We start from the raw sequence: 22753 nt of genomic DNA on the forward strand, positions 1-22753 counted from the left end.
GAGCTGTCAGGGTGTCTGGTTTTTATTCATCATGTTTTTTCCCTTACTTCGTTGTCGTCTCTCTAGCTTTCCTGAAGTATTTCTGGGTTCCTTATTCGTACCAGATGATTGTCTCGCCGTGTGCATGCATCCATGTTTGCGCTCTGCATCTTTTCTTCCTCTTGCCTAGGCCTCTGCTATTCACAGCAGCTCTAAAAGTAATTCCTCTGTTTACAGGTTAAATAGTTGGCTGCTTTCCATCAGTGTGCGAGTGTTTGACAAAAGCCTTTGGTGAAATCCATTTAAGTTCCTCAGTTAAATTTGTTTGCAGTGTGTTCACTTGGCCATGCAATGCAACAAGGAAGCTGTTAGGTCCACTGAGTGCACTTGTGTCGAGGTTTAAATGGTCTATATGTACTGAGAGAAACATTTTGCTATACATTAATGTTTACGCCTATGGTCCTGTTGATTCCTTGTTTCTACGTTCTCTGGAGGCAAATATATAATTTTATGTAATAACTTTCTTGAACCACGATCATGACCACTATCATTAGAGATTGAGAGCTATGATCTTCTACAGGACTTTGCTAATATGCCTTTCTTTTCTCTCATTCTCCACCCATCCCCCCTCTCTCCCCTTCCCTCTCCAGTGTTCAGTGAGTTGTGGTCGGGGGACCAAGCAGCGGGAGATAGCCTGTGTTTATCAGAACCAAACCAAAATAGAGGAGAAACACTGCGGTCATCTGCCTCGGCCGCGGACGTGGAAGGCCTGTCGGGTGCGGGGATGCCCCAGTTGGAAGGCCAACAAGTGGAGGGAGGTATGTTTGCTCTTCTCGCCATCTCCTCTGGCTCACAAAATAGCCCCGGCTCTCTCAGGGACCATACTAACAGTAACTGCTACTAGCAGCTGAGACACAAGCACAAACACAGCATAAGGTTTCCAAGAGGTTGCAGATGCAGGACATGTACACACCAATCACCACTCAGTTTATTCTTGGTCAAGATAATGTGTCATAGTGTGAACTAAACACCACAGGCTGGATTTTTAAAACAGTTTATGCAGTGCACCTGACATTAAGATCAGTCAGGTTTGAAATAGTCAAAGTTTTAAAGTAGTTGTGTAGTGTAATCTGCAGCTTTATGTTGAGCGAGTCCTTCTTTTGAAGCTTTTCGTCAGACTACACACTGACCAGCATGTTTCAAGAGCATTGCATGTTGCATGACACACACAAAAGCTTGTACGCTCAAACCACATTGCATACACCTAATCTAATTTGTTTGTTGCTCAAAACACACAGTAAATATGGAGATCCAGAGTTGCAGCTGAGAGCAGTCCAGCTTGACATCCCATACAGATGAAAGCATGATGTTAAGAATGACACACGTCCTGAAGCACAGCAGGTTTCTGTACCATTGTACACTAGTGCAACCAGACACTGGCAGGGCTAAGGCCACGTATAGAGAAGTCGCTAGGAGCGGTGAGGTCACAGTCATTGCAAAGCCCACCACCCAGCCGCTATATCTGCTACCAAGAGGAGATGCATGCAGCCGCAACACAGTTTGGGCTCAAAGTCACTTCGAAGATCTCACTGGGAAGAAAATATTCAAAACCAAATTTATCTGAAGTCGTAGAACAGAATGAAAGGAGGAATGATCTGTCATGCTCTTTGTCATGCTCTGTCAGATTACCCTAAAGAACAAGTATACTGTATGTTTAAAAAAACACAATAAATACAAAGAGCATGTGTGTGTGTGTGTGTGTGTGTGTGTGTGTGTGTGTGTGTGTGGGGTGAATATGCTTGTACCACATCTTTTCTGTCACCCCTTGGCTAAACAATGCTTCCTGATCACGCTTTTTTAATTCAAAGATATTCTCAAAAATCTTTCCATCTCCTGTTTAAAAATCAACCCTATCCCTTTTCCATTCCAAGTAACTGTTAAATCCCAAAAGGTCCATGAAGAACCAAGTCCTCCTTCTTTCATAAGACTCCTACCACTCCCCTCTCTTTGAGGGTGTCCTCCCCTCTCTCTCTCTCTCTCTCTCTCTCTCGCTGGTGTCTGGAAGCCATCATCTTCCTCTGCATACCACCAGCAACCATGAAATCTACAACTAAAGCATAAAGACATGTTTTATATCTTAATATCCATGCATGTGACAACTTTGAAACCTCAGCACCCACTGTTTGAGTTATTCCACAGCTACCCGGCCCTCTCAGTCACCTCTGAGTGGGGGTGTTTACTCATTTTTGACTAGAGCTGTCCAACTGTGCAGATAGTTTTGGTTTTATTTGCCCAAATATCTGCATCCACTCTAAAACAATTGAGGTGAATAGAATTTTGTTTGTAAGGCATGAAATATACATTTGGAAACATAAAAATGTGTTGTTTCCATGTTTCACCGGATAATCCACAGAAATATGGTCTATTTCTTTGGTAGAAAGAAGTTCCAAAGACAACAGTTCTCAGTGACTATGTTTACATGCATATAATATTCCGGTTTTTGCCCTAATTCCAAAAAAGATGATATTCCGACTAAGCTCTATACATGGCTAATGAAAGTGAGTATTCCACTAATATTCCCGTTTACATGTAGCCGTGCAAAACAGTACTTGTTGGACCGTGTGAACACAGCGTGCCTCTTTCATTCCTTCAACCAGCTTCTTGAAAAGGTCGGCGTAGCGATGTTTGCGCATATCCAAAAACCTGTTGATATCCAAGCCTTTGATCATGTTTAAAAGTAGCTGTGTTCTCCTTCTTATCGGGTCTCCAGCCTTACAAACTGTTGGCTAGTTGGTTTGTGTACAGAAACCATAGCAACGCACAGAGCTGGATGGCGGTGGCAGCACTGTGAGAATCACAGTTTTTGATTTCTCCAGTGCATTCAACACCATCCAGCCACTGCTACTAGGTGAGAAGCTGCAGATGATGGGTGTTGGTGCGTCCACAGTCTCCTGGATCACTGACTACCTGACAGACAGACCACAGTTTGTCCGTCTGGACCGTGTTCTGTCTGATGTGGTGGTGAGTGGTACGGGGACTCCACAGGGGACTGTGCTGTCTCCTTTTCTGTTCACCTTATACACCATAGACTTCCAGTACAACTCAGAGTCATGTCACCTACAGAAGTTCTCTGATGACTCTGCAGTTGTTGGGTGTATAAGGGATGGACAGGAGGGAGAGTACAGAGCGCTGGTGGACAACTTTGTGGAGTGGTCTGGTAAGAATCACCTGCTGCTGAATGTGGATAAGACCAGAGAGATGGTGATTGACTTCAGGAGGAAGGGAACGGCTCCGCAGCCCCTTTGCATTCTGGGTGGAGATGTGGACATGGTTGAGGAGTACAGATACCTGGGTGTCAACATCGACAACAGGCTGAACTGGAAAGTTAACAGCACTGCTGTTTACAAGAAGGGGATGAGCAGACTCTATTTCCTGAGGAAGCTGAGATCCTTCAATGTGTGCAGCAGAATGTTGGAGATGTTCTACCAGTCTGTTGTGGCCAGCGCTCTGTTCTCCTCCGCCATCTGCTGGGGCAGCAGCATCGGAGCCAGCGACAGACTGAACAAACTGATCAAGAAGGCTGGCTACGTTATTGGCTGCAAACAGGAGACATTTGAAGCTGTGGTGGAGAGGAGGTCATTGAACAAACTGTTATCTATCATGGATAACCCCGACCACCCTCTCCACCCCACACTGGTCCAACAGAGGAGCACCTTCTCTAAGAGGCTCCGACAGCTTCGATGTCGCACGGACCGCTACAGGAAATCATTCCTACCACAGGCAATAAAACTTTTTAACACTTCATCTCTGAGTGTTAGATAAGACTCATATACATCACAACTGCACAATCATTACTAGTGAAACAGTACATTTTTACTCCCCAACTTGCACATTAAGTTTATCTATATCTATCGAAACAGTTGTACATTTTATTTCCAAATTGTATATATTTTAAATATTGCTAGTGTATTATTCTATTATTATTTCATGTATATTGTTTCCTATTATTTAATGTTTACTCTGTATGTGTGCTGTGTGTCTGAAATGTTGCTGCTGCAACAACGTTATTTCCCATTTTTTGGGTCAATAAAAAAATCTATCTATCTATCTATCTATCTATCTATCTATCTATCTATAAGCCTGCGGTAAAAACCCTGATTGAGACGCATTTTCCAAATGCGCTGTATACATGTCCAAACAATGCCTCTAAAACCCAACTGTAACCGTTGGTGGTAACAGTGGCTATAATCACTTTAACAGCAGGTTTTATTTCTAATGCTTTTAAAAAAAAGAATTTCTTTTTTATTTTGAAGGACATATTTCCTGTGATGCTTTTTGATCTCTTTCCAAACTCAAGTCCTTGACCGTTCACATTCAGCCACACACTCGGTAATGATAACACACAATTGCAGCGAGAAACGAACAACACAAACACATCTGGAAGTTTTCGGGAAATTTGATACTCTCTGTATAATACACAGATTTTTTCTGCCTGTGTGAAATTGCTGAGGCCTGGCATGGTTCTTTGAGGTCTGTAGGAGAGTTGGAGAGAAATCAGGCTGATCAGCTCAGGCCTTACAGAGTACTTCCTCAGTATGCAGGTATGCTTCTCAAAGCACATCAAAGAGATGCTTGAGATAGACCTTTGTGTGACCCTATATATACATCTCACAGAGAAGCGACAAACTGGCTTTGGATTTACAGTATTAAGTACATTGTTCAGGAGCATCAAAACAGTAGATCAGACACTGCAGACCAAACAAAAAAAGTTTGTCACATCCTAGCACATATGCCATGTTTTCTCTATTGGTTTGCTTCCACATTGGATAGCCCAGTGCAAATGCAGACTCATGTCTTTCCCTGAGCCCTCCAGACTGTGCCATAGACTTTACATCGATATGACATCTTGTACCTAAAAATAGCTTTGCTAGGCTTTAGGTTAATTTTAACAACAATTAAACCTTCATAGGATAAAAATAGGAAAAGGTAATATTTGAATTTGTTAGCAGTTCAAGGTGTCCTCCAGCAGTTTTACAGACATGTCTTTTATAACAACACAGTCTCACGGCAGTTTGTGTAATTGTCAGGTTATTTTTAATCTATTGATTCTTGGTTTATCTCGTTTTTTTCATGGTGGCCAGCATGAAAAGATTAACGGGGTTAACGGAGGTTGGGTTTTGGAAAAAAACAACGGGGAAAGGACGCCTCACACGCCGGGAGACGGCTGCGGGGGACGCGCGACAGTAACGGGACGGTTGTGATTAGGAAAACAACGGGGAAACAAAACGCCACACGCGGGACGCGATCCCCGGTCTCCCGGGTGACAGTCCTGTATTGTTTTCAGCTTTTCATACTACTCCCTACCGTAGTCGTGCTGTGATCACGAAATATGCTTCCCATTGAAATACATTACTTTACATTTTCGTGCTGGCCACCACGAATAAAACGAGAAAAACGTCCCCGTGAACACGAATCAATAGATTAAATAACGTGACCATTTCATGAACTGCCGTGAGACTGGTGGTAGATGAGATTTTTTATTTTGCAGTACCATGGTTAGCCACTAGGACAAATTTGCAGCATATACAGAGGGACCCAAATCGAAGCAGCAGAGGCCGACGTATCCTGACTTTTAGTCTATAGTCCAAGATTCTACATTTCCCATCTTTCATTCATTCACTCCCCTATCTAAATGTCCACTTATTTTAGACCTCACCCTTCAGTTTGTAACACAGACTTTTTGTGAAAATGTGAAGTCTAATCCAAGATAACCCTGATGACATCATCAGTAGTACTCCTCATGACGAGTATTGAACTTCATGTGTGATATCAGTGGAATGCTCCTTTAGGATCAGCTCTGTGAGAGGTTAGAAAATAAGTATTACTCTCCCATTACATCCTTGGTCGTACAGTATGCTGTACAGATGTGTGTTCTGTGTCTGTTTTACTAGTGTTCTGTCACCTGTGGAGTCGGAGTTCACAACCGAGATGTTTACTGCAGACTAAAAGGCAGCGGACGGGTCAGAGAGGATCTATGTGATGCTCACCAGCGTCCTGCCATTGTCCAGCCATGCCAAACTGCAGAATGCACACATTACACTTGGGTCGCTGGTGAATGGAAAGAAGTGAGTACAGACACATTTGTTCTCTCTCTTCCTATCTACAAGTCCCCCCTGAACAGATGTTTAACCATCTCATTAAGGTTTTTATTGGCTGAGATCTCTCTCTCTCTTTCTCTCTCTCTCTCTCTCTCTCTCTCTCTCTCTCTCTCTCTCTCTCTCTCCATCGCACCATTAAATGGACAACCCGCAGGTACCCTTACTCTCACATCAATCGTGAGGGCTTTGGTGATAACTATCTGTCAGCAAATCATATCAAACCTCTAAGTACCGATGGCCATCATCCCTTTTGTCCTGTTGAATATCACTCTTCTGTGTCACGCTAGCAGACTGTTTTTTTTTCTTTGCTCATCTTTCTTTAATGTCCTGGGCTTTGTCCTCGAAAGTGAGGCATAAAAGAGGGGCACCATGTAGGGACATAGCACTGTGTCCTCCTGCTGCAGACTGTTTGCAGTGTTCAGATTCCTGTCTGTTGCCTTGAGAACTTACAGCCTCATTTATTTCACAGTTGAAAATCCACACACAGCTGACTTTTTACATAATTTAATTTTAAGATTCTTCTCCATATCATTACTTTTAAATGCTCCTATAAACCAATACTGGCCCTGAGAGAAACCATCTTAACTTTTATCTTTTTAAGGAAACATTGTCAACTAGAACACGTTTGGGATTGTGCTTTTTAAGAGCTAATGTTGGCATTTTCACACAACACTTAATTGTCTCTACTTGTGTGAACCTTTACATAATATGGAGTGTCCATTTGGAGGGGCTCTAAAGAGGTAAGCAGGAGTCTGAGAAGTAATTGATGTTGTTGGTGAAAGTACAACACTGCCCCCCCTCTGCTGGAACTCTTTTTCACTCTTACTGATTTCTTCCCGTGTTACATTTTCCTTGTAGTGTAATGCAACTTGTGGAGAAGGTGTAAGAAGCAGGAAAGTGAGGTGCATGGGCCCAGGGATGACACCCGTCCAGGATGATTACTGTGAGGTATCGTCCCAGCCACTATCACACCAGCCGTGCAAAGAATCTCCCTGCCACTTTATGTGGATTACAGGGGAATGGTCACAGGTAGGAATAAAGACTTTGTTCTATTGCAAATACAACTAATGAACAACCCAAATATCCAACCAACAGTAAAAAACAGCAAAAGTATTTAATTTAAAATGAAATGCAAACATTTAAAACCCCACTGGATTGGTCTATATTTTAACAGAATTTGGCTTAATAAAGGGAAGAAAGCATGGGCAATGAGTCAGATGATAGATTCTCAATAGCACATTTGTACCACTGAGGCTCAGAAGAAGAAATCCACCTTGGTATTTGATATTATTGCTCAGTGCAAACATTTACTCATGCTGGTCTTTAGTAACTCTCAATGTGTATCTGTGTGTGGCTCAGTGCTCTGCCAGCTGCGATGTGGGCTACCAGCAGCGTATAGTCTCCTGCTCCGTGATGCCCTCCTCTCAGGCTCTGCGCCCGTATGCTGCTGCCCAGTCCTCCCCTGCCAGCACCTACTGCCCTGAGCCCCACCCTCCTGGCTCTCGTCCTTGCCTCCTCAGAGACTGCCCGCACACAACCTACTGGAAAGTTGGCCCATGGAGCAAGGTGAAACAAAAAGCGCTTGTTAGGCAGGGAGAAATCGCCCTTTTCACAAAACATTTTGATGACTTGTGTATTCTGATGATAAATCTCATTTGTGGATTTTGAGCCAATTGCAGCTTATTTTCTTATTGTTTTGTAGCTGTTGAAATTAATGCTTTTGTGTGTATTTTTGTGTGTATACCAGTGCTCACAGACCTGTGGGGCAGGAGTGATGGAGCGCAGAGTGGAGTGTGTGACCTCCAAAGGCCAACCGTCCAAACACTGCCGTCCTTCAGAAAGACCGGAGTCTCAAGCTGCATGTCAAGACAGAGAATGTCAGTCAAACTCATTTTCATCTTATTCTTTTATCTTCTCTTCCTTAATTTCAAACACCCAGAGGTCTTTTTGGCTGTTAAGTACACAACTCAAAAATGTTACCATATCATCCACATAGTGCTTACTAACAACCAGGAATTTATAGAGTGATGGAATTAAATTGACTGTGCTGTATATGGCAACCAACACCGTGTCTGATTGCGTTTACAGAAACTCAAGTTTTTGCTTTGTTTTAACACATTAGGCAGAACAGTGACCGCCACTTAAAGCCTCTTGGAGTGATTACTTAGTGGAACAATAAATAGACAGTCAGCAGTTTTCTACAAATTGTGAAATGGACAGTCTGTCAAAACGCCTCAGGGGTGTGTGCTGGGGCCAAGGCAGCCTTCATTGTGAACTTGCGAACGCTGTAAAACCCGACAGCCAAAGTTTGTAGGTTCACTCCCCCACATTTCAGATGTTTCAGTACTCGCGCATTGAGCTGTTCATTCCCGACTTGGCTTCTGCCAAGTCAGGCACTGCCGATATTAAAATGATATGCTCGGCTGACAGCCAGTTCTGCCGTCAGTATTAATGCTAATCAGCTAATCAGCCTCATATGAGCTCTACAGCAATCTGGGAAAACAAAGGAGGCACAAATAATGAGACATTTTCAATAGCTCTTGTTTAAGAAGACCAGAGCCAGGTTACAATCCTTTCTCATAGTGGTGTTTAATTACTTATCTTTTGCAATCCTTCTGGCATTTGTTGACAACAGATTTACTGACTGGCTTGCACAAGTAGATGGTGGCAGACATCAGTGTCAGGGTCTCTGTTGCCGTTGCACTGAAACCTCTCCTTCCTCTCTTCATATTTCTTCTCCCAGGCCAGTTGTTTGCTTCCTGCCGAGAGGTCCAGATGAGACTGGGTGTGAAGATAGATGGGGAATACTATCTCAAAGTCAAGTCCCGGATCCTACAGGTGTGCATGTTCTGTCAGAAATGCTCCGACACACATCATGACTCAACCTGCAGCTTCCCCACAGGCTTTCATGTTTTGTCTCCATGTGTTTGGCTTTAGATTTACTGTGCTGAGATGCAGACTGATTTCCCCAAGGAGTATGTGACCTTGCGCAGCGGTCAGACAGACAACTACTCCGAGGTGTATGGGCACAGGTGTGTATAATGCAGAGATGACTGATCGCCACTTGAGCTGTGACTCCATGATTATGTAATGTGTAATTCAGAATTACTCTGCTGCATATTACACCATGTGTGTAAAATATAGTGTTTGTAGGAGTGTTTAGATTCCTGTGTTTGTTTTAAATAAATCCTGATGCTCATTGTCCTTAATACAAAGGTTGCTCAACCCCTTTGAATGTCCGTATAACGGCAGCCGAAGACAGGACTGCGACTGCAGGAACGACTACTCAGCAGCAGGACACACACTCTTCCACAAAGTTCGCCTGGACCTGAGCTCCCTGAGGATAATGAGTGCGTAATTACTGTGTGATTGCCCTAGAGTCTATTGTAATGAGACCACACATCAGTGTTGTTTTGACCCTCTGACCCATAGTGTTAATACTGACTCGTCCAAATGCAGTATGTGCTGCTTTCCCCACACTCTCTGCACTGATGTCAAAATGATGACCTTTCAGTGCGCCATGTTCACATCACTAGGCCAGGACTTGAAACCGGGCCTCTCAGCACAAACGTGAGCACGAGAATAAAGGAATGCGTGCTTGCAACATACAGACATGCGTGCCTGCTCTCGAGCACAGACAGACAATATGTGATGCTGCCTCGCAAATCTTTTCTTTTGGCGAGCACACACAAGAAGACCTGAAGACACAAGCACACACCCATTTATTCAGTTGCATCTGTATCAAAGACATACTCATACTAGCATGCAAGCAATCCCACATTTCACAGACACACTAATACACACATCTTCAGGCCATATTCCTCTGCTCATTAAATTACAGTCAGCTCCACCTTCCCTGTTGTGTCCAAGTATGCCTTTGATTAAAGTATGTGGATTAGTGCACTGTGTGTGTGTGTGTGTGTGTGTGTGTGTGTGTGTGCGCTGAGGGGAAGTTGGATTAAAACCTACACAGTCATCCTTCCATCTTTTCGTCTGGTCTGGGTCCTGACAGCACATGTTCCCGCACCCCCTCTGAATGGTACTCATTTGGCTTTCAGGCGGCTTGAAGAGAGCCGAGGGGGGGGGGGGGGGGGTAATGAGTTCAAGATGAAGGGAAGCATCTTGTGAACTTTATCATCATTTTATACAGGCAATGTGAGATGAGGGCAGGAAAAGGTACTGGACATGGTTATCATGTGTGACAATGCAGGGTGAATAGGAATGAACAGGAGAGTTGGGGAAAACAATGTTCAGATTGAGTCATTGATTCAAAATGTTTCCTTACAAATCTACTGTAACGGTGGGGAAATACTGTTTCCGATAGCCGGTTTCATTATATATCCGTTTTCACATTGGTAAAATACCTGGATTCATAAGCTCCAAGGGTAATACATCTCCTATCAATCTCATTATCTCTTTGCTCTCTTTTGCACAAAACTGTTAGGAAGTCACTATTTAATAGCTACACATCATAGCAAATATGAGTTTTAGTTCTTTGTAGGTCATTCTGTGATTTTTACCTCTTGGATTTTAAGATATTCAGAACTTTTTTTATGTAAAACCATTAAAAGAGATCTGAGATTGTGGATCTTAAGGGTTCAAAGAGGATATGCAGATTAATTTCGGTATTCCCATTCAAACCTCAAAGCTATGGTAGCCCTGAAGTGCATATCACAACAGCAAATAGAAAAACACAACAGCAAATAGGAAAACATTTCAACAAATCATAAAACACAACAGCAAATAGGAAAACAAAACGGCAAATCATAAAACTAGGGCTGTCAGCATTAACACGTTAATTGCGATAGTTCTGAAATACAAAATAATAGAATTTTAATCATGTGATAAAACATGCGATTAACTATAGAAATTCAACGATTAATCGCGATTAAGAAAATTTAATCGTTTGACAGCCCTACATAACACAACACAGTCCATACATAAAACATAACGGCAAATAGGAAAACATTTCAACAAATCATAAAACACAACGGCAAATAGGAAAACAAAACGGCAAATCATAAAACACAACGGCAAATAGGAAAACACGACAGCAAATATGAAAACACTTCAACCAATCATAAAACACAACAGCATTAACTTCTACCGGAAAAAGTAGGGCCTATCTAGCAGAGAACGGACCCTCCTGATTGGACAGACGGACTGTCTGTCTTTTAACAGGAAGGAGAGGTGAAAAACACGGACAGTCCGTCTGTTAAAAACTTTTAACAGACGGACTGTCTGTTAAAAGACAGACAGTCCGTCTGTCCAATCAGGAGGGTCCGTCCTCTGCTAGATAGGCCCTACCTTTTCCGGTAGAAGTTAATGCCGTTGTGTTTTATGATTTGTTAAAGTGTTTTCATATTTGCTGTCATGTTTTCCTATTTGCTGTCGTGTTTTCCTATTTGCCATTTTGTTTTCCCATTTGCCGTTGTGCTTTATGATTTGTTGAAGTGTTTTCATATTTGCTGTTTTGTTTTCCTATTTGCCGTTGTGTTTTATGATTTGTTGAAATGTTTTCCTATTTGCCGTTGTGTTTTATGATTTGCTGTTGTGTTTTTCTATTTGCTGTTGTGATTTGCACTTGAGGACCACCGTACCAATCTCATTGCAAGATCTTTTGTTTGTGGAAAGGGCTTTTAGAAAGAAAAAAACATCTGGCGATGTGACAGTGAAGTGACATCAACCCTGCAATGAAATTTAATTGCATAAACTGTAGTTGCTGATGCTCTGTGTGGTTATTTACTTTAGAGCAGCTGTATTCAGTCTATGTTTACTTCTGCTGTTCTGCACATTGTAACTTTAGATTTGTATCTTTACTGTTTACTAGTCACAGACCTCCAGTTTTCCCAGACTCTTCTTGGTCGACCTGTGCCCTTTGCTACAGCGGGAGATTGTTATAGTGCAGCCAAGTGTCCACAGGTTGGTGAAAAACTGTACATTGTGGCCTCATAAAAATGTTTCATGTGTCCTTTTGTGCCATATGTGTGTTAGTGGCCTGAAAGTCAAAGATTTTTACTAAACATTTGCTGCAATAATTCCCTGGACCTGCTGGAAAAATGCCCTTTCCTAGGCAATAACTTCCAACTACTCTATTACTCAATTTCAGGTGCTCATCCCATAGTAATATGTATTTTAGCAACTCCTTCCACAGTTATTGCCAAATCAGATCTTTTTTGCAATATGAATGAGCTTGACCTTCCCAGTTAAATAAGAGCTCAGAAATAACTCAATCTGATATGTGTTTTCAGGGCCAGTTCAGCATTAATCTGATTGGCACCGGTCTCAAAGTGTCTGAGGCCACCAAGTGGACATCACAGGGCAACTATGTTTCCGTCAAAGTCCACAGATCTGAGGTAACAGTAAATTTATAAAACGATTGTCTTTTGTATGACTTATGCCATTTGGCTCTTAAGAAATGCATGATGTTATATATATATATATATATATATATATTTATTACTGGGATGTAATTGTGCTTCGTCTTGGAGTATTGGAATGAGATTATTGCTCTGAAATGTCATTTGAATTTCCATGTTGTATTTCTGTCTGAAATTACTGAAAAGGAATCCCCACTGACATTTATAAAGAGTCCATACTCGGCGTAAAAAGCTGGCCCTCGCCCACTCTTTCCTTTCTCATTTGTCTTTGTCTGTAGGACGGAACAAGAATCTACGGCCGCTGTGGTGGTTTCTGTGGGAAGTGCATTCCCCAGGCTCACAATGGCCTACTCCTTCAAGTCCACTGAGAGCCATGCAGAGACCAAACCCCTAAATCTATCCTGAAGACAGTAACCCAGGAACATGCAATAATAGTGATTTGTTGGACCCCGTTGTCGTCTGTGAGTGTGGTGGAGAAGCATTTAACAGTAATTATCATACAGTAACATCCCCAGTTACCAAATGGCAGCTAAGGCATACAAGACACTATGTACTGTGCAGTACTACAGGGCCACTGTCAGGTCCTTCATCCAGACTGCTAACTCTAAAGAAAACCCAGCTATATTTGCATCCCAACAGTGTTGCAATGGACTTTCTAACACTTCTGTGCTTTGGAACAAAAAAAAAAATGCTTTTTTTATGACACTATGTTATGCATTTGTTTTAAGCATCATACAAAGGGATACAACACTTCAAGACACTGGGAAAGCAACTACATAAGCAGTAGAAAAACCTTGTACTTCAAGGAAGAAATTTTCATCTTTCAAAAACACTTTTTCTTGTGGTTATTCTATGAAGTGAAGTCTGGTATTTCCAGAATTTCATCATGAAGTACCTGGAACTAATCTTGTTATATGTGACCTTCCACATTTCATAGATATTTATTATTACAGCTACACTGTAAGAATTTAGTTACCATGTATCTAATTGACTTGCTATCAATGAGACAGCATACAAATCAATATACTGTATGTAATAATCATTGCACTTCTCTGGTGACAAAGAAGTGCTACAGACAGACATTGAAATAGTATGCTAGGGATGGTTGCATTATTGTTTTACAATGTGACGGCCAATAGGCTGATATATAAAAAAGAAAAATACAAAAATAATGTATTTTTTTGAGACTACTAAATGAGCTACACTGCAGATCATCTTGGCCTTACACAAGTTTAAAGGACTAGCTGACATTTTGGCATTTACTCTTATTTACTTTTTTTGTCAAGAGTTGCAGTAGATTAGAAGATCAATACCACTTGCAGACATAAGCGTGGTATCGATCTTTTCATTTTACTTACATCTTACTACATATTACAAGAAAGTGTATTTCCCAAAATGTCGAACTAGACTTTTGGGGCTCAAGACTTAAAGAAAGAGTAAGCTAGCAACTAACTACTGATATGACCTGCCTTATATCAGAGGTCAAACATTAAGAATGCGTAGGGAGCCTTTAGATTTAAAACAACTTCAGATCATTTTAGTTTTCATTGTTGTGTATTTCTAAAGTCTGTCTGCTGTCGCCTGTTGTCGGGTATTTCACAAAACTACTTAACATGCAAATACAGTCCACAGACATATGACTGTCACATGGAGACAGAATAAATATTAGTGCTGTGAGGAAATAGCTAAAATATTTCAATATTTCCTAGTGTTTAAGTACAGTATAAACATTTTCTGTGGGGTTTTTTTAAACCATGAAGATTCTGTTATTTGTACAAGTGTTTTTCTTTAATCTCGCCACACAGACAAGTTCTCATATGTTACACTGTGACACAGAATCAGGTGTGATGTCTCACCTCACACCCTCCATTGGGCCTACTGTAGGTACCTGCAACCCCTACCTCTCACAAACACCCATGCTCTACTGAGATATGTGTTGTAATATATTTATGTTTGACCATATTTATTCTGTAATGACTGTAGATATGTTCTATGTTTTAAGGTACAATGACTACTACCAACAGAGAAGCCATTGTCTAATGTTTTTGTCCTATTGTATGTGTGCTTTGCTAAAAACAAAAAGAAGAAGGTATTAGCCTACTACTATTTGTAGTGTGTAACCACTAACCTTAAATGAGGATCTTTTAAATGGTGCTTTTGAACTACTGGAATTACCTCTGATCTTGAGAAGGAAAACACTGGCTTTTGGCTCTTTGGCAGACGTAGGATCTGCCTATAATGCACGTAATGGTCCTCTCATTAATGTAGCTGAAAATCTAGCTGCAAGGTTGCCAGATATATTGTATCAGATAAACCACTGTATGAGGAAATCTGCCCTTGAGTAGTACTTAACATATAAATAAATTACGTTTACCATGACCACTACTAAAGCTATCAGGCCACCTAACATGCTGGTACTTGGATGTTAAGCTTTAACCAAAGTAAGAAGGTAGATGCAGATTTTTTTTCTCTCACAGACAATGCAGCTTCTTTTGATTAAAAGAATGACTGAAAGATAGATAAATAAATAAAATCAGTGAGCAGCTAGAAAACCTTTGGCCATCATTCATTTTTATGATGGGCAATTGTTCTATGAGGTCTGTATCAGAAATTTTAAGAATACTTGATGCACTATGTGCCATACATTTTATAGAAATGTAATCCTGTTGTTTGTTTTTTTCTTTTTGTAATAACCGTTAAGATTTGTAACTTATGACGTGTATTTTTAATATTCATACTTGAATTGTAAACAGTGTGCTAAATATTGAATGGACATTGGTACAGAATAAAGAAACAGTGTGCTTGTTTGCCATGCTTTATCCAAAGATGTTTTTAAGAATCATATATACCTACAGTATCTATGTAGCCTGTATAAAAGAAATGAATGATTGATTCTGGTGCTATGCTTACTAATCGTATCTATACTGTATGACTTGCTACTATACTAACACTGTTAAAAATAAGTAATAATAAAAAAAATGCTTTTGAGCTGAATCGCAAGTTGATTTATGTTTATGTTTAGCCATGCTAGCAGCGTATCTCTACTAGGGATGGCAATGTCGGTCTGTCAGTCAGTCCACCACTTTGGTCGAGAGAGAAATATATCAATATTGGATGGATTTCCATGATATTTTGTGCATTAATGGTCCCCAGAGGGTTAATTAAGTTGACTTTGGTGATCCCTTGATTTTTCCTCTAGCACCACCATGAGGTTGATATTTTTCTTTTTGTGTAAAATATCTCAACAACTATAGGCTGCCATGATGGTTGCCAGGAAATTTGGTGCCGAAATGAATGTTCCCCGTCAGGATAATTTGTTATCGCTTCAATTATTCTCTGACCTATCACCCAGCGCCATCATCAGGTTAACATTTTAATTTGTCCAATACTTTGGTTTATGACCAGCTACCTGCAAAACCAATTACATTGCCACATTACCTCAACTGCACTTTGTGTTTTGCACTAATTAGCAGATGGTGAATATGGCAAACACTATACCTGCTCAACATCAGCATGTTAGGATGGTGATGTTTAGCATTTAGCTCTAATCACCACTTTGTCAACAAACAAACAACATGTATCCCACCTCACTAAAAAGCCCATTCCCTCTGTCTCACTAGAGGCTTCAAGTCTGCACATCACACTTGTGTAAGTTTCATATTGGACCACATCTGGCTTTAAACTGTGATGTCACAAAATCCTGCTCGTACAGGTCTTAAACCATAAGCATACTCTACGGTAACCATAGAGACATTTTTCCCTCACGACAGAGCAGCCTTCTAGTGCCGTACATCATGCTGCGGAGTGAAGATCAAACATTGAAGTGACAGGACAATAAGAAAAACACATTTTTGAACGGAGGGGGACATATTACACAGATAAACATTTGTGAGTAAACCCTAATGTCTTTGTTATCGCCATAGCAAAGTTTCTCTTCACTACTGAGAGACCAATTGGTTAATAAAGAAGGGCAGCAGGTTAGCACTGGCTGGGTGCTTGCGCTTGCCAGACTGCGGCTTCATGTGGATTCACTTAGCGGTGCAGGTTGCATTTCCACAACATGACTCTAGAGTTTAGTTCCACTTAAGAGACACATAAACAGAGCAAATACCTTTAAATCCATTTCTCACTGAAGTACACATACTCTCATGTTCTTGAAACAGCTGTAGCTGTCAACTGCCCGATGACTCATCAAATTGTTATGTTAAATCAATGAGTGAGGTAAGTTCCCAGTAAGCTTTGAAAACTTCACCAAGAGGTGGAAAGTACCATTGACCATGATTGAGGAATCATGTCACCAAAATGACTCAGTAATAAAGCTGCAGGTACTTCAGCAAAAGGCAACAGTTGATATACAAGCCACTTTTCCAGGGCTCATTGCACAGAGATAGCTTTGTACATTAAATGAAAACAGATACTTTGGTCTCTCAAGACCTGCTTTGATATCTTGCCAGAAACCTCCCCTGGTTCCTAAAATCTAATCTTAGGATTTAGAAGAGTCCTGAAGCATGACAACAAAGAGCAGTTTTCCGGTGAAACCAAGCTGCACTGAGGTCCTTCCAGACTCTCCAGGCTATGGACAAGTTAAGAAAAAGCATCCCTGGCCTGTTTACTGTGAGCGTAAACCAGACATCTTTAATGACTGAGCTGAAAAACACAAACCTGCACAGAGAATCCTCATAAAAGACACTAATGATTGATGTTCACCATGAAGCACAGTCTGCTTTGAGGTACAGACATTCCAGTGCAATCTGCAGCTGCAACCTGCACTAAAGAGCATGTAACCACAAACCACTATTCACCTGGTTTGCACTGACACTTGTACTTACATTTTGCGAAATGTTTAAGTTTAATGTTGTTTTTCAAACTTTAACTGAACTGCATCCTAGACGTTTTCTTGAGTTGTTGACAGGTTTAAATGCAAATATCATATCTAACATTAAAATGGGTACAGTAATATCTACATTAGTATTTCTTATTTAACTACTGCAACAAAATTACAACCATATATGATACTTAATACAGGTGTGTAAGGCTAACTGAATAACATTTAGCACATTACATTATAGTGACATTTCTGGTGAATTATGTTCTAAAAGGTGTCCAACTAGTTACCCAATGAAACATGTATTTTGTTTAACTGAGAAAACAGTGACCCCTATTGTGTCAAACAAGATGTTGCATCCCCTGTCTCTGTTGGACACATCTGTAACATGTTATGTTGTGAAAAGGTTGCAACATTAACAGTGTTTTTGTGTCTGTTTAATTATTCATTTTAGTCCAAAGTTTCAGTGTATCCGATACATTGTCAATCAGGTTATGTAAATAGCACAAGCTTGTTTAATTTCTTTGTTTTATTGTTGTGTCATAGGATTATGATCTGTTCATACTGTGTGTGAGTTTTCTTTATTTTGTCCTGCCTGGGATGTTGGTGAAGATCAGCTGCTCAATCAGGGATAGTGCAAAAAGGTTTGCATCATTAGGTCTTCTTAGCATGGAGGGGACTGTTGGATAGGTAAAATACTTACGTAAATTACATTCTATTAAATTGTGGTGTGCTTATTTGTATGTATGTGAGCCTATTGGTACATTCTGATGTCAACAGTAACTGAGAAATCTCACATCAATGTTTTGTTAATTATTTTGTTTGATTTTGATGCCTAATCTCTGTTTAGCTCACCCTATACTTACCATCCACAGGTGGTAGGTTCCAGCAAGGTGAGACTGAGAAGGTAAAATGCCATTCACTAGAGTTAGGGAGGATTAGGGAGTTGGAGGCTGTAGCTTTCACTGTTTTATTCTTTTTTGCTTCAAAATAGTTTTCTTAATTTCAGGGTCCATTTTTTGCCTCTGTTTCAGTAACCTTGTGTTAGGAAATACCATGTTTTTTATTTACCTGCCTATCGACCTGTTTCTTCAACATCCCTCTTAAAGTTTTCAGTGCCAGGCAACATCCTCTGCCCTTTATATGGTGTGGCAGCGTGACAGTTATGTTTTGTTATGTATGATTCATAAGAGCAGACTGAGGCAAACTTTAAGACAATGTGAAATGGCCACAGAAACCTTTCGCATATAAATCATAAAATAATATACAGGAAGATTGTTACATGACAGTTTTTTTTTGTAAATGGATACACATGTTAAACCTAATAGCAGGTTATACTGAGGACTGTAAAGTGTGTATGCTGTGCAGATCAATACAGATCTTCCTGTGAAGTGCAGGTCCATTCAATTCATCCTTGCTGGCTGAGACGAGGTGGAAGAGATCAAGACACTGGAGCCTTTGGACAAGTTACAACCTCAAGGTTGTATAAAGACACTGTATTTGTGTATGTTATGTGCTTTAACCCACTCTGTGTGCTTGTGGGTCTCTCTCTCTCTGCCTCTCCCTGAACCTGCTGGCTGGGCTGCAGGTGAGCCTCCCTCAGCCAGCCAGCTGGGATCTACACCTAAAACATTATAAATAATATGCACGTATCCATGGCAGCCATGTGATCTGTAGGAGTGTAGGAGTGTGTTGTCTTATATGTTTACACTGCCTTGGAGTATAGGCCTTTTTTCACAGCAGACATACAGACTTGTGATTGTAGGAAAAGCACAGGTGTTAGTAATAATTCATTATTCATTTTATTCAAGTGTCCCAGTAAGCCCTGACATTGTGCAGTGATAAAGCATGGACAATACCAGGACCATGACACCCAGAACAGGTAAATGAAATTCTTACTATGACATGTCAAAATGGCTTCTGTAAAAAGACATAGTGAATTTCCCTTGTCGACAATAGTGGTGATTTGCAAGAACACTAATAATTTTTGAGTAAATATATTTGAAAATGATCAGGCATAATCACAGTCTTGTTGAAATGCCTTTAAAAACAAATGTCTTTACCATTCAGCTTTACTTCTTATTATCATTTACAATTCAACACAGGAGCATTTACTTTCAATGGAACTAAACTAATGTAGTAATATGGTGAAGTTTTCTGTCAACATTGTAATGTATCTTTGTTGTCGACCAGTAGATGGTGGCAAAGCATCACACACTGGCTGTCTACCTCTATGGCGTTCCATATAGTGGCAAAAAATACCATTCAATGATCATGTTTAAGTTTTTTTTAAGTTTGATTGATTGAAGTTATTTGATGATTAGGTATTGGTATTATATGGTGGGTATTATCTTCTGGCTCCAGTTTTTCATATTTTCCAAACTCCAGCCTTTCCCTGCTGAGATGTACGCCTGTATAAAGAGCAGTGAGCAGAACCATCTAGCTTCCAGAGTTCAACTTTTCTAAAAATGATTTCACAGTGAAAGTTGTTGCAATAGGAGAATGTTGTTTAGGCGAGCTCAAATCCTTGTATACCTCACATACACACATCTCCCACTCCCTCCCACCCCTCACTCACTTACTAACACGCACCCGTCCATCCTATAGTGGAACAGTTGGCCTTGAACAGTATCAATTTCATCTTTTGATGCACCATATCTGCTTCAAAATCTATGAAAACCACACACGATTACACAGTTATCTCCCCTGCCAACTGGGCTATCAGTAGTTTGGGGGTAGAAGCCATTGGCATTTTGCCTCACAGGCATTATAAAGTGTACCGTCAGCCTGGCTGCTAGCGCTTTTGAACGAAATCGTGACAGCTTTGACTTTAACTGGCTGAGACTGAATGAGGTCATATTTAGGTATTGTGTTACATGTCTAGAGTGTCCATTTTGTAACAGCTGCATGCGATGTGTGGCCGACTGCAGCCTTGGTCCAAAGCTGACCACCTATTCACTGCACATGGCCGGGCGGTATGCTGTCAGAGACAGACATGGTCCAACTGGAGGAGGTATGAAGGGGGTGGGGGGTTGGTGTCAGACCCCTGGGGTACGCATGTATGTGCCAATAGCCCATACGCACATGTGGTGTGGTGAAAAATGGACTTGCATTGTTTGATCCATGAATCTGAGACTCTGGCGTGAATCACACATTAAGGCTCTTAGTGAACAGAAGACACTTACTGAAGGATTTTCAAATCTGCTCAGGGATCTTTGTTACAACTCCATGCAAGATATTTTACATTTTGTAGCTATTATTGAGGTTGAAGTACTCCATTTGTTTCACAAACAAAGCTGTAGTTCTCACAGTGAACAAAGCAACATAGTCATAAAAGCCTGCTGACAGTCATTTAGGAAATGCACACATTATGACCAGTGGCAGTGTTTTCGTTGCGGAAAATACTTTCCCATTGTAAAACTTGAGGCTGTTAAGCAGCCTGGAAAATGTTGCCTGATGTCAGCATAGTTAGAATGAATGAGGCAAATGCCATATTTGGCTCTAGCTGTGAGTTGTTGCCAGTCTTTTGTGTGTGAAACTAGCTGTCAAGACACTGGAAAATGTGTGTGTGTGTGTGTGTGTGTGTGTGTGTGTGTGTGTGTGTGTTTGTGTAATTATTTTTTAACAGCTTAACACTCTAATCAAATCAGCTTTCTGGAGTATTTTACACACTGTTGTGGCTCACGTCACCATTAAACCTCTTAACAGAATGTCGCCTTTGTTCACTTGCATTTCATACTAACAAGAGGCCTGTGAGGTATATGCAATATACAATCCAGTTCCTCACACACACCCTGTCATGTGATGACACAGACAATAGACCATACAAGCAACAGAAATCCTCCCAAAAAAATTTATTTTCTTTCTTGTGTGTGTGTGCGAAAAAAGAGTGTGGGTGTGTGTGTGCGAAAAAGAAGTGACGTGCTGTATTTTTTCAGTGGAAAAGTTTGCAGAGCTTATGAAAAATACGTTAGCGGTCATGAAGGAATTTTTGACAAGGTAGCGCAGAATAGATTATGTCTTTTTTTTCATGCACAATTGTTTTCCTGCTGCAGAGGACCATGCTTTTTTCAAACTAGAGGGGATGTATCAAACTTAAAAAAAAAATTAAAAAAATCACACAGCCAAAGAGCTCTTCCTCAAAAATAGATGTCACCTCAAAAACTCAAATTTGTTGATTGACAATGTTACTAAATAGAATAATGCCTTGACCCTTATGTTCTGTTTGGGGTCTTGTCATATGTACAACATACTGCACATTGTCTGCGAATGACTTTTTGGCAAACAGAAATAATATATTACATAATACTAACGATATTTCTGTATTCTGTCATCTTCAAAAATTCAAGTCCAGTTTGTGGCAAGGGAAGGGTTACCATTTCAATACTTTTCTACATATTGGGTTTAGAAGAAGAGAAGACAAAAGCCTTTGAAAATGTTATAATTATTATTATTGTTACTTTGACACATACAGCAGTATTGTGAGCCCCGAAACGATGAGGAATGAGCCACAGAATGAACAAAACACAACTGCCAAATTCAGTGATTTGAGGCAGATAGTTTTGTTGTTGACATTATTGTCAACATGCAATATATTTTGCTCCTGGAATTTGTGTTTAGAGGACATTCACAGGGAGAAAAATGGAAACTATTCCCTTGCTTAATATGAGATGAGGAGGGCACTGTTGTCCTCAGCAAGTATAAAATAAGCTAATTTCTGCAATTTTACTGGTATATATGCATACATATACCTAAAATGGTAGATTGATTAAGCTATATTCCAGACATACATAGAGGCAGCAGAGAGAGAGCAAAAAGTGTATCAGTCTGATCTAACAGTGGTAGGTAAGACCATTTGAAAGTGATTCATGTCCTATTTTGCACTGATCCATAACCCTGTATTTGACAGAGTTAACTTACATCAATCACTTCTCTAAAGGTCCTCTGCTCTCAGAAGCCACTTTTTCTCTGCGCTTGACTAAATAATAGGTTCTGGTTTCTTGTACCCAAGAGACATGTAGACTAGCCCTCCTCTGTCAAAGGAAGATATGATCTCCGGACAAGAGAAAAATGAGAAATTCCTAGGCATTTAAACATTTGGTTACACACTTTATCACTGGGGCTCAATGAAAATAACTTATGTTGTAAGTATCAATCATTCTTTGTCCAGCTATTCATCCTTCAAAAGGCCCTCAAACCCCCAACAATGTCTTTCCCCCCAAAACAACTCCACCCCTCTGTCTACCTGTTTTAATTAAGAGTCAGTCTTGTGCTGTCTTGTGTTAAGCATGTCTTCCTGTCCGTGCTACAGACAGTGTGTGTCTGGGTATCTCTTTGTATGTACGTGTGTGTGTATTAGCATAGCAAAAGGAGCACTCCATCCAGTCTGTCTTGTGGTGGTGCTGCTCAAA

The 22753-nt window shown here is 40.5% G+C and overlaps 1 protein-coding gene across 1 annotated transcript in view; it reads left to right on the forward strand.

The window, feature by feature from the left end:
* LOC116038403 (A disintegrin and metalloproteinase with thrombospondin motifs 20) overlaps positions 1 to 15511 on the forward strand; it is an 84189-nt gene extending 68678 nt beyond the window's left edge. Inside the window, exons 29-39 of the mRNA XM_031282783.2 lie at positions 630 to 797; positions 5931 to 6104; positions 6996 to 7166; positions 7497 to 7703; positions 7885 to 8014; positions 8881 to 8975; positions 9075 to 9169; positions 9354 to 9487; positions 11968 to 12059; positions 12389 to 12493; positions 12796 to 15511. Of these exons, the coding sequence (XP_031138643.1) occupies positions 630 to 797; positions 5931 to 6104; positions 6996 to 7166; positions 7497 to 7703; positions 7885 to 8014; positions 8881 to 8975; positions 9075 to 9169; positions 9354 to 9487; positions 11968 to 12059; positions 12389 to 12493; positions 12796 to 12885 (1461 nt within the window). The 3' untranslated portion in view covers positions 12886 to 15511. The remainder of the gene's footprint in view (positions 1 to 629; positions 798 to 5930; positions 6105 to 6995; positions 7167 to 7496; positions 7704 to 7884; positions 8015 to 8880; positions 8976 to 9074; positions 9170 to 9353; positions 9488 to 11967; positions 12060 to 12388; positions 12494 to 12795) is intronic.
* The last annotated feature ends 7242 nt before the right edge of the window (positions 15512 to 22753 follow it).

This window comes from Sander lucioperca, chromosome 7 (assembly GCF_008315115.2).
Source record: "Sander lucioperca isolate FBNREF2018 chromosome 7, SLUC_FBN_1.2, whole genome shotgun sequence".
NCBI classification, from domain to species: domain Eukaryota; kingdom Metazoa; phylum Chordata; class Actinopteri; order Perciformes; family Percidae; genus Sander; species Sander lucioperca.